Raw genomic sequence first — 17,206 nt, forward strand, 5'->3', positions numbered from 1 at the left:
AAGCATATCAGCTTATCAGATGGAATGATCCCCCCTCCCCTCTCTCCATGTGCTTTTTCTGGGGGTTCTCCCAACCCTTTAAAAGCCCATTTCATGGGCTGTGGGGGTACACAGGGGAAGGAGAGTGGGGGGAGCCCACTGCGCAAGCGGAAGCCCATATGCTGGCAGGGTTCAGTGGGTGAATCCCGTCCAATATATTTATAGCTGTATCAGACTTGAATGTTGAATGTATTGGATCTGGATGGAAACTTCCCACACTGGTTTAATGTTTTTAGTCCCTTGGTTGGAAGACTTTTTTCTGTTGAGGGCTACCTTCTGTCCAAGGTAACCTGCCAGGGGCCACACACTGGCAATGGGCAAGGTTGAAGCCATTGGTAGGTATGGCTGGAGCAAAAAAGAATGTAGTCCCTTCTTTCTTTCTCTCACTCTCTCCCCCCCACCTCATTCTTTCCCTCTTCCTCCCATTGCCTTTTCTCTCTTTCTCTCGTTCTGCCACTTGTGTCTTTCTCCCACTGATCCCCTTTATCTCTCCACTCCTTTCAATGGTTAGCAGCCTGCTGGGGAATGAACAGGTAGTTCTTGCCAGAGATCTGAACAGAAGCTTCCAATGGTCTTGTTTTCCTTCTCTTCTTTTCTTTAAAAAAGATTATTTATGCATTTCCCACAAATTTTATACAGACATCATACATTGTCCATCACATACAGTATCACTTCCCTTAGGACTTCCCAAGTCCATCTCTCCATGACATTCTATGCAAACCTTATTTCTGCTGCATATCCTGTTATTCCACCCAATTTTATCTCATGTGTTTCCTTTGTTTAATATTAACTGCTGCTCATAAGGGTTATACTCCTACTGGCTGGTTAAATGGAGTGTTATATCTCCTGAGATGTTCTCCGAAAGACTTGCACCCTTCTTTTATCTGTGTCTCATCTTTATTTCTTATTTTCATGGTCATAATTGCTAATTCTGTCAATTCTATCAATTTATTCTGCTGTATTTCTTTCATTGGTAGTTCTTTTTCTTTCCATTTTTTTCGCATAAACTATTCTAGCAGCAGCGGTTGTGTGTAAGAAGAGGTTGAATGTCTTCTTTGGGATATCATCGCTTATTATCCCTAGTACGAAGGCCTCAGATCTTTTGTGAAATGCAAATTTAAAGATCTTTTTAAAATTCTATATGAATCTTTTCCCAGTACTCTCTAGCATACTTGCACAACCACCACATATGCGTCAGAGTTCCATCTACCTCTTGACACTTCCAACATAACTTGGACCCCTTTTTAGCACATTTTTACCAGTTTGCTAGGTGTCAAGGACCACCTGTACATCATCTTATGTACGCTTTCCTTGGTAAGATAACAGGCTGAGAAATTCATGGTTTTCCCCCATAATTTCCCCCAGGCAGAAATTTCTATATTATAACCAATAATGATTGCCCATTTAGTCATTGTTGCCTTTACCATCTTGTCTTTGGTTTCCCACTCCAATAACAGTTTATATATTTTAGAGATTCATTTATCATCATTTCCTATTACACTTTATTTGAATTCTGAGCCAATTTCCCCAAATCCATTTTTTTTATCTTTTTAAAATAGCTTGTTCAACTGGAAGTACTGGAACCAATCCGTAGTATAATCTTGTACAGTCCACCATTCACTCTTTCTTCTTTAAACTCTATGAGATCTTTATAAGTAGCCCACCTTTTATCCACGTTTATCCTTTTCACTGATACCACCTCAGTAGGGGATAACCACCTTGGAGTTTTCCTTTCTAAGAGGTCCTTATGTCTCAGCCAGGCGGTGTACAGGCTCCTTCTTACTTACTACATGATTTTTGAAACCTTTATGTACCTTTGTTTTGTCATAATACAGATATTATGCATGCCATCCATAACGTAAGTCAAAACCCTCTTTTCCCTCATTCCATTGCTCCATCCATTTTGTCCCTCTCTAAAATCAGCCACCCCATAAGAGGACTTCTCTGCACACCTCCTGTCACTGCCATTTATCCTTTCTCACAGAGCTCCGTCCCCCTGCATAAAAGGGTGAAGGTCCACAGGGGTCCTGAAGGCACCCCAGCATTAGTCCAAAGCAGGCAAACAAAAAGCAGTACTTGCAAAGTATTAGTAAGAGAAGTGGAAGGACCTCTCAAACCAATACTATCCAGTTTTGAACTCATATCCAAGAGCAGGGGTGCCGGCTTGAATAAAATATTGTGGGGGCCCAGGTAACCCCTGCCCCACATAATCAGTCACATGACACAGTGCACACACACCAGTTGAATGGGAATGCCCATCAACTTTGTGGAGGCCCGTCCCCCTCAAATATTTTATTTTGGGGGCTGAAAGGAGTTGGCTCCTATGTCCACGAGCACCATGAAGAAGCCACAGATTTTCAGATTCCCCTCACAATCTAAATCCCATTCAAAGATGTGGGCCACAATCCTATATTCGTTTATCTCACAGCAAGTTCCATTGAACTTAATGGGACTTCATTATAGCCTTGAAGTCCCCGTCAAAAATGGGAACTGAATACATATTTGAAAGGCTTGACATTCTCTGAGAGGAAGCGTGGAGGTGGAACAACTCTTTCTGCCCCTGTTGTCGTCTGTCTATATATAGAGTTGTGCCCATGAAACGACTTGGCAAAGGTTGCCGTGCCATACCTCCATATGAAATGCGATGTTTTCCAACTGATATTCCCGTTTCAAGTCAGGCATGTAAGCATGATGTGTCTGTGCTCTGCAGTGGAGCAGGAAACAAGGTGTCTGTCTCTGCTGCAAAGAAACAAAACTAAAGCCCAAACCCTTGGCATACGCTGATTTAGAAGGTGGGGGGGGGGGAGGATGGAGGAAGGGGAGAGAGAGAGGGGCGTTCTTTTGTGGAACAAACCCAGGCTGAAAAACAACAACACTGGCGTCACCCAAAGTTTGGCTCATGCTAAAAATATAGCACATTTATTAAAAATATATATTTATAAACATCGGTTTGAACAGACACAGATGTCAAGCAACCGAGAGAGAAAAGGAACGTCAGGTAACCTTACTTTGCCCAAGGTTTTACCCTTTGGTGGCTCAGGCAACTCAGCGGAGTAGCTGGTTCCCCTCCCCCCTACCTTGTGATTGCACCATATGTTCATTTTAAGTTAAAAACTGGAAAAACAAAGAGCGAGGGAAAGAAAAGCTTGCTAGCTTCGATGTAAATCAAAGAAAGGAGAGTAGAGAAGATGCGGACTAATGGGCATGGAACATAACTTGGCACAGATATGCTATATATTTGTCACTGTTTATAATAGTGTCCAGTCTTTGGCTGTATTGAAAAGTTTTATCCATAGTGGGGGGTTTTCCCTTGACCCCCTGTCCAAAGCTGATACTTACAGATTTGTACTCATTTCTCTAGAACAGAGAGAGAGATTGAGAGAGAGAGAGAGAGAGAGAGAGAGATGCGAGTTTTGCTTGTAACTGTGTGAAAAAAGTCTTGTTCAATTAATTGTGCTTCAACCTCCAACGCCCTCAGGCAGAGCTTTTATGACGTCTTAATATACTACAGAGTCAATTCTCATTAAGCCGTGTGTCAATAGCCGGCCACGTTTGCCATCACCTCTTGTCAGCTGTCTCCCCCGCTTTGCGTCTGCGGCTCACAATGTCGTGTAGATGTACACAAAAATGATCACGACGAGGTTCAGGATTGTCCCGATAATGCCCAGCATTGCCAGGATGGACTCCTCTTTGCTCTCCTTTTCCTGGTTGCTTTTTTCTTCTTCATTTCCACTAGTGATTACCATCTTGGTAGCCAGTTTCTTAATCCTTCTCCTCAGGCTAACCTACAATGTAAAAAAAAAGATATAAGGAGGGAGCAAAGCAGAGAGTCAGAATACTATTGCTCTATTTATGAATTAGTGAATGGGCAAATTCTGTCAGGGTCAGTTCCTCGTTTTTCCAGTCTTCAGTTCTCCACATTTTCACATCAGCTTGCAATTTTTAAAATTAAAGCTAAAAAGGCCTCGTGAAAACGCTTCAGTACCTGAGGGCAATATTTACCACACTTCTGTGTGCAGTTTTGCATGATAGGCATGTTTTTGCAAAGCACCGTCCCCAAATCTAATGCATTTCGCCTGTTATTTTCATTAATAAATGCATTTTGTGCATACTTTACACCCGCATATTCATTTTTGTACATATTTATGGGCTGGGGACCTGCACTGCAAAATTTTGGAGAAAGGTGAATTCTGAAAGATGGCTGTGTTTTGGTTTGCATATTGTCTTGAAAAGTGCAAATTAGGTAACTTTTAAATGAGAACTGAACTGAATTCCCATCCTCCCGTCCCTTTGTGTTGAATTCTGTAGTTGACCTCCTTTGTAATGTTTTATTTTGAAATCTTTAAGATAACATTTCAGTTTTCTGTTAATTTTCTGTTAATTATGTTGCTCTGACTGTATACTCTATATATGATTTTCTTCAGAAATGTTTGATTCTGGATTGTTTTATTGATGTTTTAATATGCTGTAAACCACTTTGGCATTTTTCTTAAAAATATAGAAATGAAATAAATAATAATAGTAATAACCCCTGTAATAATGAGCATCTCTTATACTGATAATAGTCAACCAATCATTCTGCAAGCCAGCTAGATGTTATTTTATTTTATTTTATTTTATTTACAATATTTCTTTCCCACACTTTACCATAAGGTCCACAGTGGGTTACAACAATATAATTTTAGTTTTTAGTTTTGAGAAACTGAAATTGACTGATTTGTCTATTCCTAAATGGAACAGGAAGGCTAGTTTTCGACTGCATAGTGTTGCAAAAAACCCAAACACCCCCAAACAAAAATGGCCTGGCTATGGGGTTTTCGTGTGTGATGCTACAGACAAATAAAAGCTTTTGCTTGTTTATTTATTAAATATGCATCCCACCTTTCCACATTTGAGCTCAAGGTGGTGCATATGGTTCCCCCTCCCTATTTTATCTTCACAGCAGCCCCATTAGGTAAGTGGGGCTGAGAGATAGTGACTGGAGCAGAGTCACCCAATGAGCTTCTTGGCCAGTGTTAGAAACTGAAATATGAAAGTTAGGAGCTAAATGGCACCTTAAACCTGGATAATGGGCACAACAATGGAATGTCTAGGCACACTTTTTAATATAACAAGAATACAAAGCTGAAAATGTATGAACGGCAGCTAAAATACTATGCTCATTTTTTACATGGTCTAGTCCTTCCCCTGCCCAGCCCCCTAATATGCTTAAGAGGGTCTCTTCTCCAGTCTTCAGAAAGTAGCTGGAAGTGGGGAGGCAGAAAAAGGTCCTCCTTTCCTTGCACTGAAATCTTAGGCGTAATACTGTGCCCAGAGCTCAGAAACTGCTCAAGCTAATGAAATTCCTTGTCACAAAATGCGCCTAGAACAATGGGAGTCTCAAATGCTGTTCGTGACTGAATGGAGATTCAAACCCTGATCTCTCAGGTTCTAGTCTAACGACTACACCTCATTGCCTCTTTTGATTTATTCTTAAACAAATAAATAAACCTTGCCAGTCTTCACTTTGATATGACGAAAAGCACCCCGACCCCCTGTTAAGCTGCACACCCAGACCATCTCTGGGCTCTGTAACCTGGAGCCAAAAGGGTTCATTTATTAGCCTTTCCCAGGTTCTCAGAAGTTCTGGATCTGACACTCTGCAGCAGCACAGGTGAGGGCATAACAGAACAGGCTTGGCCAAATCTCATTTCTGCTAATATAATCAGGGGGAGGAAAACAATCCCAGGAGGTAAACAAGAGTCCCCCGCCTTTTTTCTATACTTTCCCTGCACAGAGAGAAAACTACAATGACTTTCTTATAAATAATGCAGAATAAAACCAGAGATGGAAGTGTTTTTCTCTTTGTTTTTGTTTTTCCTTTTCCTTAATATAAAATGAAACATTTGCAGCATGGACAGCTGCTGGCGGTGGGATATGGTGGTGGGCAGTCCCACTTTCTGAAGCTGCAAGCTCTTTAGGACAGTGAAAAACACACACACACCAAAACACACACACACACAAACACGTGAGTGATATTTGGTCTCTGAAAGGCAATCACATTATGCCAAGCTGCATCCACAACTCAGAAAGCTCCATATCCATCATTGAAAGCAAGACAGGATCTTGACCCACCTGATTTTGCTATGGTTTCATCCCTAAGAACCCTAATAATAATAATAATAATAATAATAATAATAATAATAATAATAATAATAAAAACCTTTATTGTCACTACACCACCTGTGTGCAATGAAATTAAACGAGCCTCCCCCCCCCCATACACTCAGTCTTGTTCGCGCTCTGTGTACTTGTCGGAAGTCAATTACACCACTATTTTCTTCCATTCAGCAGCCCAACAGCCCATGGATAAAAACTGTTCTTTAACCTGTTGGTGTGGCTGACTATACTTCTGTATCTCCTGCCCAAAGGTAGGAGATTAAAGAAGTGTTGGCCAGGGGGTGAGTCATCCCTAAGAATTTTCCTTGCTCTCCTGAGGCAGCAGTCTCCCGTGATGTCATCTAGCGAACTCAGAGGATAGCCCATGATGTCATATGCTGTATTCGCCACCCTCTGTAGGGACTTCCTGTCCGTGGCTGTCAAACCAGCATACCACACTGTTATATGGTATGAAAGGACACTATTGTGGCCCGGTAGAAGGAGATCATCAATTTTTGTTTGACATTGTTCTTTCGCAAGACCCTGAGGAAATGGAGTCTCTGTTGGGCCTTCCTAACCACCTGGGTTGTATTGATTTTCCAAGTGAGGTCTTCACTAAGGCAAACTCCCAGGAATTTAAAGGAAGAGGCTCTCTCCACACACATATCCCTGATATACAACGGGGCTAGTTCCTCTCTCTTCTTCCGAAAGCCCAACACCATCTCCTTTGTCTAGCTGATATTTAGGTGCAAGTTGTTCTCTAGACATCATGTGGAAACTTTTTGAACCTCCTCCCTATACGCTGATTCATCTCCACCTGTAATTAGATCCACTATAGTGATATCATCTGCAAACTTAATAACTGCAGTGGATGGATCAGATGAAATGCAGTCATATGTAAACAACGAGTACAGGTAGGGACTCAGCACGCATCCTTGTGGGGTGCCAGCGCTGAGCTTCAGAGAGGTAGTTGTAACAGGCCCAATCCTCACTATTTGTGTGCAATCCCTCTGGAAGTCTTTAATCCAATCACAGATGGTAGGGGAAAGGTCCAGGTCCATCAGCTTTTTAATAAGAATGTCCGGAAGGATGGCATTAAAAGCTGAGTTATAATCAATAAACAGCATTAATTCCCCGGTCTCTCCAGATGACTCGCTGCAAGGTGAAAAGCTGTGGGTATGGCTTCGTCTGTTGACCTATTTCTCCTGTAAGTGAACTGGTGTTCATCAAAATCCAGTGGAAAAAATGTCCTAAGGTGTTGAAGAACCAATCTCTCAGCCCCTACCCAGGCTGGTAATGTTCTTACAGAAGTTGGGAGTCACCCCCACTCTCTGCTGAGCGGCAGCAAGATTCCAGGGGGTTCCAGGTGCTCACCCAGGGTTTGTGCTCTTTTGGAGAATTGAAGACACAGCGGAGACTGTCGTAGCTTTAAGAAATATGATTTATTCACCCATTTACACCTTCAGCCTGCGTGGAGGGAGCCCAGATCTTACAGGGTGGTCATTTCAAGTGGGGCTTGTTCTCCACAGAAGCGCAGCATGTCTATCATTATTCTGTAAGTGAGATATGTAGTCAATTCTTAATGAGTGCCTGGCTTTAGGTCCTGCACAGCTGAGACATGCTCGAGCCCTTTTGCTAAATTTTCACACTGTGTATTTGCCATTTGAGCACAGGATTCCTTAGCCCTCAACCACACTTACTGCGTAGCAGTATTTGCAGCAAATAATGTGCAGGGAGTACCTGATCTCAAACAAGCCCACCACAGGAAAGATACATCCTGGTCTCTATGAAAAAAGGAAGAGCGAATAATGGATATTCCAAAGGCTATTAGAAAATAAGAGAGAAGCAGGAAGTGTACACTAAAGAGAAGGGGGAAACAGCTCTTTAGGATCCCAGGGATTCTAATTGCCTGATTTCCAAAGAACTAACTTGTGTGGCAAGGCGTCCCCCCTGCCCTTTAGACCTCTCCATACCAAAGGCATGACAATTATTAGAGAGCCAGTGTGGTGTAGTGGTTAAGAGCGGTAGACTCGTAATCTGGTGAACTGGGTTCGCGTCCCCGCTCCTCAACATGAAGATGCTGGGTGACCTTGGGCCAGTCACACTTCTTTGAAGTCTCTCAGCCCCACTCACCTGACAGAGTGTTTGTTGTGGGGGAGGAAGGGAAAGGAGAATGTTAGCCGCTTTGAGACTCCTTCAGGTAGTGATAAAGCAGGATATCAAATCCAAACTCCTCCTCCTCCTCTTCTTCTATTATTATTATTATTATTATTATTATTATTATTATTATTATTATTAATTTGTGTAAAACCAGGCCACATCTTTATTGACTACAGAAGTAGAACCCACGACTTCTGGCTAGCCTGCCAGAAGGACTTACATTGGGTTCAACCAGAAGTGGGGAAGTCCCTGACCTACATCAAGGAGTAACTCCCCCACTGGATTGCACCTATGGAGTGTTGTGGCCCCACACCCACACCTGGACATCCAGACAGAAGCATCTCCCCTGGATCCCTTTAATGGGCTATCTCATTTTTGGAGGGACCAGGCAGAGACTACAACCTCTCCTCCGTCCAACACTATGTCTGCCCAATGCCTAAACCACCACTTGAGCAAATGCTAACTGCCAAACCACCCATATCTGAAGCCAAAACCTTCAGCCTTCAACAGGTGGGAGCAACCAGGATGGGCTCGATTTGCAGAAATCACTAAGAAGGCTGATTTTGCTTCATAACTTTCCTTCTAGGATGACTAGAGACTTAAAAAAAACAACAACCCTCAGAGTTTGGAGCTCCTGCTCAGGTGTGCCAATGAAGGACTTCCTCTGTGCCATCGTGCCTACAGATGCCACGTTGATGTCCTCTGTCACATATCACAGGTCCGTTTCCTGATCTCCCCCCCCCCCCAATGTGGCTGGTCAACTTGGCATCAGAGGCTGAGGCACATTTGTTTTGTTTCCTTGTCACTGTTGAGGGAGTCAACCACCAGCTTGCTTTTAGGAAAGTTTCCCAGCTGCAAACTTCGAACAACCTCTGCGCTTCAGAAGAAGGGAGTGGCAGCACGTTTAAAAGAAATGATAAATAACAAAGGAACATTCCGTTCTTTTGTCTCATTCATACGGCTCAAGCCTATGCATTCCCCAGAATCTTCTCTTCCCTGCTTGGCAATTTGATCACTGCTGGTGCCTCTCTTCTTCAGGAGATAAGGGAGACTCGGTACTCCAACAGCGCAGAAACTCACACACCTCTTTACACCTTCCTTCTGGGGGTTACTTCAGTTTGCCAATCAAAGCAGGTTCCTGCTGCATATCGCTCATCTGCAGAGGGATGAAACTATCCTCCCAAAATTAATGCTCCCTTATCTCTTAATGTGTCATCACAATTAATAGCCTAGGGATAGAAAACATGCTGAAATTTCTGAACAATTTGCCTGGGAGATCTGCGATTGTGTATGAAAGCATACAGAACTGGGGGCTGATAGTCAAGCTAGACTGAACAGAGGTGTGGGACAGATCCTCATTTTTCGGTCTTTTTTCATGCTCCGTTCAAATAAAGGGAAAGCTGCTCTTGATTTACACCACTGGCAGATGTGGCCTTTGGGAAATGGTTACCAAAGAAGAGGCCTGACTTGTTTTGCAAATCATCAGATAATGCTTGCCAGCATAATGTTGAGCCTGGTCCAACATGGTGTCAAGCAAGTTTCTGCGATGCGATAATTAATTACTTCTGGCGCTGCGGTAGCTGTGAGAGTTGAATCCGTTCAGTTCTCCACGGGATAAGCTTTCCTCGTGCATCTCTCTGGAGCATCTTAATAAATTATTGCTTTTAATCTCAAATCACATCATTCCCACAACTTTTTCAAGTGCAAGCCAAGGTGCCGGCAACATTCAGAGCCTGTCTCAAAAAAGTTGAAGCATTTCCTCTCGGATTATTTTGGGGGAATGCATTTCCAGGGGGCGCCCAAATGTAGCATAGCAGGGGCTGTTGTTGGTCTCACTCATGAGCTACTCTCTGTCTGCAGGGTTGTCATGTTTTAAACCAGCCACCGTGGCACTGCCTTTAACAGCAACAAGGCTGTGTTTCCATACATGATACTGAAATTAGAAGCACAAGAGAATGCCAGACCCCTTTTCTGGTCATTTGGCAGCCTTATTCCTCTGGTGCTTGTCATCGACTAAGGTAGACTAATGATTTCTCTTGGACCAGCGGGTACAAGTTTGTAAGTTTGCTGGGTTCATTCTGTGGCATGACTCCTGTGCTGTGCAACAAGCAGAGATTCAACTATTCTCCTGCTCTAGCTCAGCTGGTTAGAGTGTGGTGCTAATAATGCCAAGGTTACAGGTTCGATCCCTGTATGGGACAACTGCATATCCCTGCATTGCAGGGGGTTGTATTTGATGATGCTCAGGATCCCTTCCGACTCTGCAATTCTATGATTTCTATGGTTTCCAGTAAGGTTAATTCATAGTATAGTCTAGCTCAGTTGGTAGAGCATGAGATTCATAATCTCAGGGTCGTGGGTTCAAGCCCCACATTGGGCAAAAGATTGGATTGGATTAGACCAGGGGTCAGCAAACTTTTTCAGCAGGGGGCCGGTCCACTGTCCCTCAGACCTTGTGGGGGGCCAGACTATATTTTGAAAAAACATATTGAATGAATTCCTATGCCCGACAAATAACCCAGAAATGAATTTTAAATAAAAGAATACATTCTACTAATATAAAAACACCAGGCAGGCCCCACAAATAACCCAGAGATGCATTTTAAATAAAAGGACACATTCTACTCATGTAAAAACATGCTGATTCCCGGATGATCCGCAGGCCGGATTTAGAAGGTGATTGGGCCAGATCCAGCCCCCAGGCCTTAGTTTGCCTACCCATGGATTAGATGGTCTTCATGGTCCCTTCCAACTCTACAATTCTATGATTCTATGATAGTAAATACTTTCCATTTTTTATGCAGCTATTCAGGGCCTGGGAAGGTTCCTACCAGGGTTGGAAAAAACTGTTGTGCACTCATGGGTAAATCAAGGTGCTTCTAGATACAGTGGTACCTCAGGTTACAGACGCTTCAGGTTACAGACTCCACTAACCCAGAAATAGTACCTCGGGTGCTTCAGGATGTGTACAGAAATCATGCTCCAGCGGCACAGCAGCAGTGGGAGGCCCCATTAGCTAAAGTGGTGTCTCAGGTTAAGAACAGTTTCAGGTTAAGAACGGACCTCCAGAACAAATTAAGTTCTTAACCCGAGGTACCACTATAGTTGCTGTTTTCAGGTAGGAGTCGATCACATACCAGAAAATTCAGGTTGCACAAATGCAGCTGACTGCAATAGCAGTGGGGTGACAATGCTCCCCTCAGCTCCGGTTGGTTGCACTGCTGCTGCTTACAATGAAGTAGAGGGAGAAGCAGTGGTGCGCTGTGCCTGGTGCAAAAGCACCAGCAGGATCTCCACACTGGTCCTTTCATGTCTATATATATGAAATAGAATGGGGTTGGTTATGTTAGTCTTCCCACATAATGGGCACCAGCTCTTTCCGTGCAGCACCAATTCTCCAGAAACAGATCCATCCAATAGGCTTTAGCACATTCTCCCAGCCATGCAGAAGCCTCTCAAGGAGGCCTTAACTGTACATTGGAATGGAGTACAATATTGGAAAATTGATTACCATTGGGCAATTGAGCAATCAGTTCAGTAATGTGCTAGTTGTTAAACTACTTGACTCCATCATGCATTAATATGTTTTTGACTTCCTTTTTTTCTGGTATTTCTTACCCACCCTTCACCCTAAAATCTCAGGACAAATTGCATAAACTAAAATACCAGGCTTGTCCATACAGTTTAATGTGGATAGGAGGCTTTCTGTACCTCTGTAAATTCACCATTGTTTGTATGCCATTCTCTTCTAAATCACTGCCTTCCCACACTTTCCTCCCCTGTTCTGGACTTTCTTATACCCCAATCCCTTTTGGAGTATCCCTTGTATGAGAAAATCTGTATTGAGGGAAGGGAAGTGTGAAAAGGCGGTGATTTAGATGAGAAGGTCCTATGGAAAATGGAGAAATAATGAAGGTACAGGGAACTTACTATCCTCATTAACCAACAGTATAGATGAGCCCACAATCACAAAGCAGAGCTGATTTCCTTCCACATGTTGGATCCGTGGTTCTTCCCATCTAGCCCTTACAAAATACCTCCCTCCCCTCTCTAGTAATAGTTTAGTGAATAAGAACAGCCTAGATCAGCCTTCCTCAACCTCCCATCATCCTTATGATCGTTACTTATATGCCGCTTAATATGCAAAGTCCATAATGAGTTTATATAAAATCCAGTAAGATAATTAAAAAAGAAAAAAGGTAAATACAACATTTAAAACCAAAAATACAAAGAAATGCCCGAATAAAAAACAAAAAGAAGTTATCAATAAAGCATTCAGTTAAATATCAATAAAACATAAAACATAACTGTGCGATGAAATGCCTGTTTAAATAGACAGGTCTTTAGGAGTGTTTAAAGTCTGCCACAGTTGTTGTTGTTAACTGAACTTATATACTGCCCTATAGGTCTCCTGTCCATTAAACTTTAATTAGTTTAATGTTAAGTAAACGTCCAGTGCGCTTCCAACGCCATAAATCTTATCTCAGCAGAGAATTTCATGCAGCGGTTGAAGAAGGCAGGAGAGTCAGTACCTTTCAATGAAGAATCCTGGAGCAAGCACTTTGGAACTCAGGGAAAACTTTATTTACAAAAGAAAAACCCTGGCGATAAAGCACACATGCTTTTATCTCCGGCATAAAGAAGACTTTACTCTAAACTTAACTCATATCAGCAAACACGCCCATGGCCACAAACTGAGTCTGCGAGTCAGGTCAAAGGGGAAAAACACACGGGTGAACTGACTATTTATACAAACTAACTCACATTCCTGGATGCTTAATGACTTCCAGCTGCTCAGTGATTAGAGCGACTTGTTACCTCTTAACCCTTTAGTACCAACAGTTAAGTCCAGTCAAATTTGACTATGGGGTTAGGGTTAGGCTGAGGGAGCCGGTGTTTGCTCGCAGACAGCTTTCCGGGTCATGTGGCCAGCATGACTAAACCGCTTCTGATGCAATGGAACACCGTGATGGAAGCCAGAGCACACGGAAACACTGTTTACCTTCCCACCGCAGCAGTACCCATTTATCTACTTGCACTGCCGTGCTTTTGAACTGCTAGGTAGGCAGGCGTGGGGACAGAGCAACAGGAACTCACAGGGATTAGTCACGGGGATTCGAACCGCCAACCTTCTGATCGGCAAGCCCAAGAGGCTGAGTGGCTTAGACCAGTGTTCCCCAACCTTGGGCCTCCAGCTGTTTTTGGACTACAACTCCCATCATCCCTCGCTAGCAAGACCAGTGGTCAAGGATGATGGGAATTGTAGTCCAAAAACAGCTGGAGGCCCAAGGTTGGGGAACACTGGCTTAGACCACAGCACCACCCACATTCCAGGGCAGTTCACAGAACTCAGGACAGTTCACAGTTCCTGCCTCATGAACCGCATATAGAACTGTGTTCCAGAGAGTGGGTGGAAGAACTCTGACCATTGGTCATGTTGACTGCGATGGATGAGAATACCACAAAACCTGGAATGTCATAGTTTCCCCATCTCTGGTTTAAAAGATAATCCCATCAAAAGTGCCAGGTGATGCTATGGGTAAATGCGTCTGGCCATTAACCAGAAGGTTGGTGGTTTGAGCCCACCAAGGGGCAGGATTCCTGCATTACAGGGGGTTGGACTAGATGACTCTTGGGGGCCCTTCCAACTATATGATTTTATGACTGGGGCTGTCAAATAAGAGACGAGCCAATGGACTGGGATGAGAGGAGTTGCAGTTTAAAACATCTGGAGAGGACCAGGTTGTGGAAGAGGGGCTGTCCAAATCCACTAAACAGCAAAAGAGCCATTTGGGTGGAAAGGAAGGATGTAATTAACAACAACAACAACAACAACTGTAATAAGGTCAATTGAAATCTGGCTACAAAATGTTGCTTTAGAGGAATGTAAGGCAGTCAAATGGGCCAAGGGAGAGACATTCTATGGCAGCATAAAGGTTGCAAAGCCTTCGTCATATCCTTCAGCACACAGCTGGGAGGGAATTGCTGTGGCCAAGAAGTATGATGAGAATAGAAGCTACTTGAGGACATGCGGGAGAGTTGGCTGCAAATTAAAGAATTTCCCCCGAGTCAGAAAGGTTCTCGGATCTCATAATGCTGAACATCTCCATGCCAGGAAACAATTCTTTTTTGGTCTTCTGAAGTTCAGCAGCACCTCTAACCCACATAGGTAAAAAAAGGAAAAAGAAAAAGAAAACTAAAGGACTCCTGGCCAGTTATGTCCAGCCAAAGGCGACTATGGCGTTGTGGCACTCATCTCACTTCAGGCCAAGGCGGCTGGCATTTGTCCACAGACAGCTTTCCAGGTCATGTGGCCAGCATGACTAAACCGCTTCTGGCACAATGAAACACTCTGACGGAAGCCAGAGCACACGGAAACAGCATTTACCTTCCCACCGCAGCGGTACCTATTTATCTACCTGCACTGGCGTGCTTTCAAACTGCAAGGTTGGCAGGAGTGGGGCAGAGCAATGGGAGCTCACCCCACTGTGAGGATTCGAACCGCCAACCTTCCGATCAGCAATCCCAAGAGGCTCAGTGGATTAAATCACAGCATCACCTGCTCCCCATAACCCACATAGGATAAGCAATCTGTCCGGTGCTTCTCCAGCTACCCAATTCCTCTACCGGGTGTTGAGTTCAATGAACAATCTCCACCCTTGTATGCTAAGGCAGAGGCATGCAAACTTCTTGCCCTTGAAGAAAACATGTGGCAGTGGAATGATCGTTGTGGGCAGGAATGGCACATCTTGTTTCTCTGCTTCAGGTAGAATATGCCGTTCTGCCCTGCTGGTGCCGTGCCACTGCCCCACCTTGCAAGTCTTCCTTGCCAGCTGGTCCACTCTGCGAGAACCACTGGCAGTCATCTTTGAGAATTCCTGGAGAACAGGCGAAGTCCCGGCAGACTGGAGGAGGGCAAATGTTGTCCCTATTTTCAAAAAGGGGAAAAGAGAGGACCCAAATAATTACCGCCCAGTCAGTCTGACATCGATACCAGGGAAGATTCTGGAGCAGATCATTAAGCAAACAGTCTGTGAGCACCTAGAAAGGAATGCTGTGATCACCAATAGTCAGCATGGATTTCTGAAAAATAAGTCATGTCAGACTAACCTGATCTCGTTTTTTGACAGAATTACAAGCCTGGTAGATGAAGGGAACGCAGTGGATGTAGCCTACCTTGATTTCAGCAAGGCATTTGACAAGGTGTCCCATGATATTCTTGTAAAGAAGCTGGTAAAATGCGGTCTTGACTATGCTACCACTCAGTGGATTTGTAACTGGCTGACTGACCGAACCCAAAGGGTGCTCATCAATGGTTCCTCTTCATCCTGGAGAAGAGTGACTAGTGGGGTGCCACAGGGTTCTGTCTTGGGCCCGGTCTTATTCAACATCTTTATCAACGACTTGGATGATGGACTCAAGGGCATCCTGATCAAATTTGCAGATGACACCAAACTGGGAGGGGTGGCTAACACCCCAGAGGACAGGATCACACTTCAAAACGACCTTGACAGATTAGAGAACTGGGCCAAAACAAACAAGATGAATTTTAACAGGGAGAAATGTAAAGTATTGCACTTGGGCAAAAAAAATGAGAGGCACAAATACAAGATGGGTGACACCTGGCTTGAGAGCACTACATGTGAAAAGGATCTAGGAGTCTTGGTGGACCACAAACTTGACATGAGCCAACAGTGTGATGCGGCAGCTAAAAAAGCCAATGCAATTCTGGGCTGCATCAATAGGAGTATAGCATCTAGATCAAGGGAAGTAATAGTGCCACTGTATTCTGCTCTGGTCAGACCTCACCTGGAGTACTGTGTCCAGTTCTGGGCACCACAGTTCAAGAAGGACACTGACAAACTGGAACGTGTCCAGAGGAGGGCAACCAAAATGGTCAAAGGCCTGGAAACGATGCCTTATGAGGAACGGCTAAGGGAGCTGGGCATGTTTAGCCTGGAGAAGAGGAGGTTAAGGGGTGATATGATAGCCATGTTCAAATATATAAAAGGATGTCACATAGAGGAGGGAGAAAGGTTGTTTTCTGCTGCTCCAGAGAAGCGGACACGGAGCAATGGATCCAAACTACAAGAAAGAAGATTCCACCTAAACATTAGGAAGAACTTCCTGACAGTAAGAGCTGTTTGACATTGGAATTTGCTGCCAAGGAGTGTGGTGGAGTCTCCTTCTTTGGAGGTCTTTAAGCAGAGGCTTGACAACCATATGTCAGGAGTGCTCTGATGGTGTTTCCTGCTTGGCAGGGGGTTGGACTCGATGGCCCTTGTGGTCTCTTCCAACTCTATGATTCTATTCTATTCTATTCTATTCTATCTCACCAGAAACTGGCGCCACTGCTGGCGCCACTTCTCTGCTGGCAGTAATGCAGGAGGGGCACCTGTGGGTTTCTGCCACTCGAGGCATCTACCTCATAGGCAGGCAGGCCCTGGTTGTGAGGAATGGGCATTCTTGTGGGTGTGGCAGGAACCAGCAGTGGGCGGTGCTAGAACTGGTTTCAAGTGAAGCCTAGATGATGGGCAGGTGATTCGTTTACACAAACACACACAACAGCCACAGAGCTCTTTGTCGGGGTGGGGGGAACACACTTGTGATGGGGGGATGGCACACAGGGAGGGTCATTTGTATATGCCCCCCTCCCAGCTTGAGTAGGCTGCCCTGAAGGCCTCCAAGGACTGCGGGTTGAGGCTTCCCCACATAGCTACAATTTCCAGAGTGGTCTAACAACAAATCCCTCCTCCCAGGGAACTCCGGAAAATGTTGTTGTGTGAGGGGAGTACAGTCATACTTCGGGTTGAAGTAGCTTCAGGATAAGTATTTCTGGGTTGCGCGCTGCGGCGACCCGGAAGTAACG

General features: G+C 44.2%; 1 protein-coding gene and 1 non-coding gene across 3 annotated transcripts in view; one reads left to right on the forward strand and one right to left on the reverse strand.

The window, feature by feature from the left end:
* Positions 1-2,930: 2,930 nt before the first annotated feature.
* LOC128407417 (protein TUNAR) overlaps positions 2,931-17,206 on the reverse strand; it is a 67,005-nt gene continuing 52,729 nt past the window's right edge. For both annotated transcript variants that reach the window (XM_053375778.1, XM_053375771.1), the window contains exon 3: positions 2,931-3,824. In XM_053375778.1, the coding sequence (XP_053231753.1) occupies positions 3,639-3,824 (186 nt within the window). In that variant the 3' untranslated portion in view covers positions 2,931-3,638. The remainder of the gene's footprint in view (positions 3,825-17,206) is intronic.
* On the forward strand, positions 10,644-10,717 carry TRNAM-CAU (transfer RNA methionine (anticodon CAU)). The gene has a single exon. It is a non-coding gene; the product is annotated as a tRNA-Met (tRNA).

The sequence above is a fragment of the Podarcis raffonei genome, chromosome 1, assembly GCF_027172205.1.
Source record: "Podarcis raffonei isolate rPodRaf1 chromosome 1, rPodRaf1.pri, whole genome shotgun sequence".
Lineage (NCBI taxonomy): Eukaryota > Metazoa > Chordata > Lepidosauria > Squamata > Lacertidae > Podarcis > Podarcis raffonei.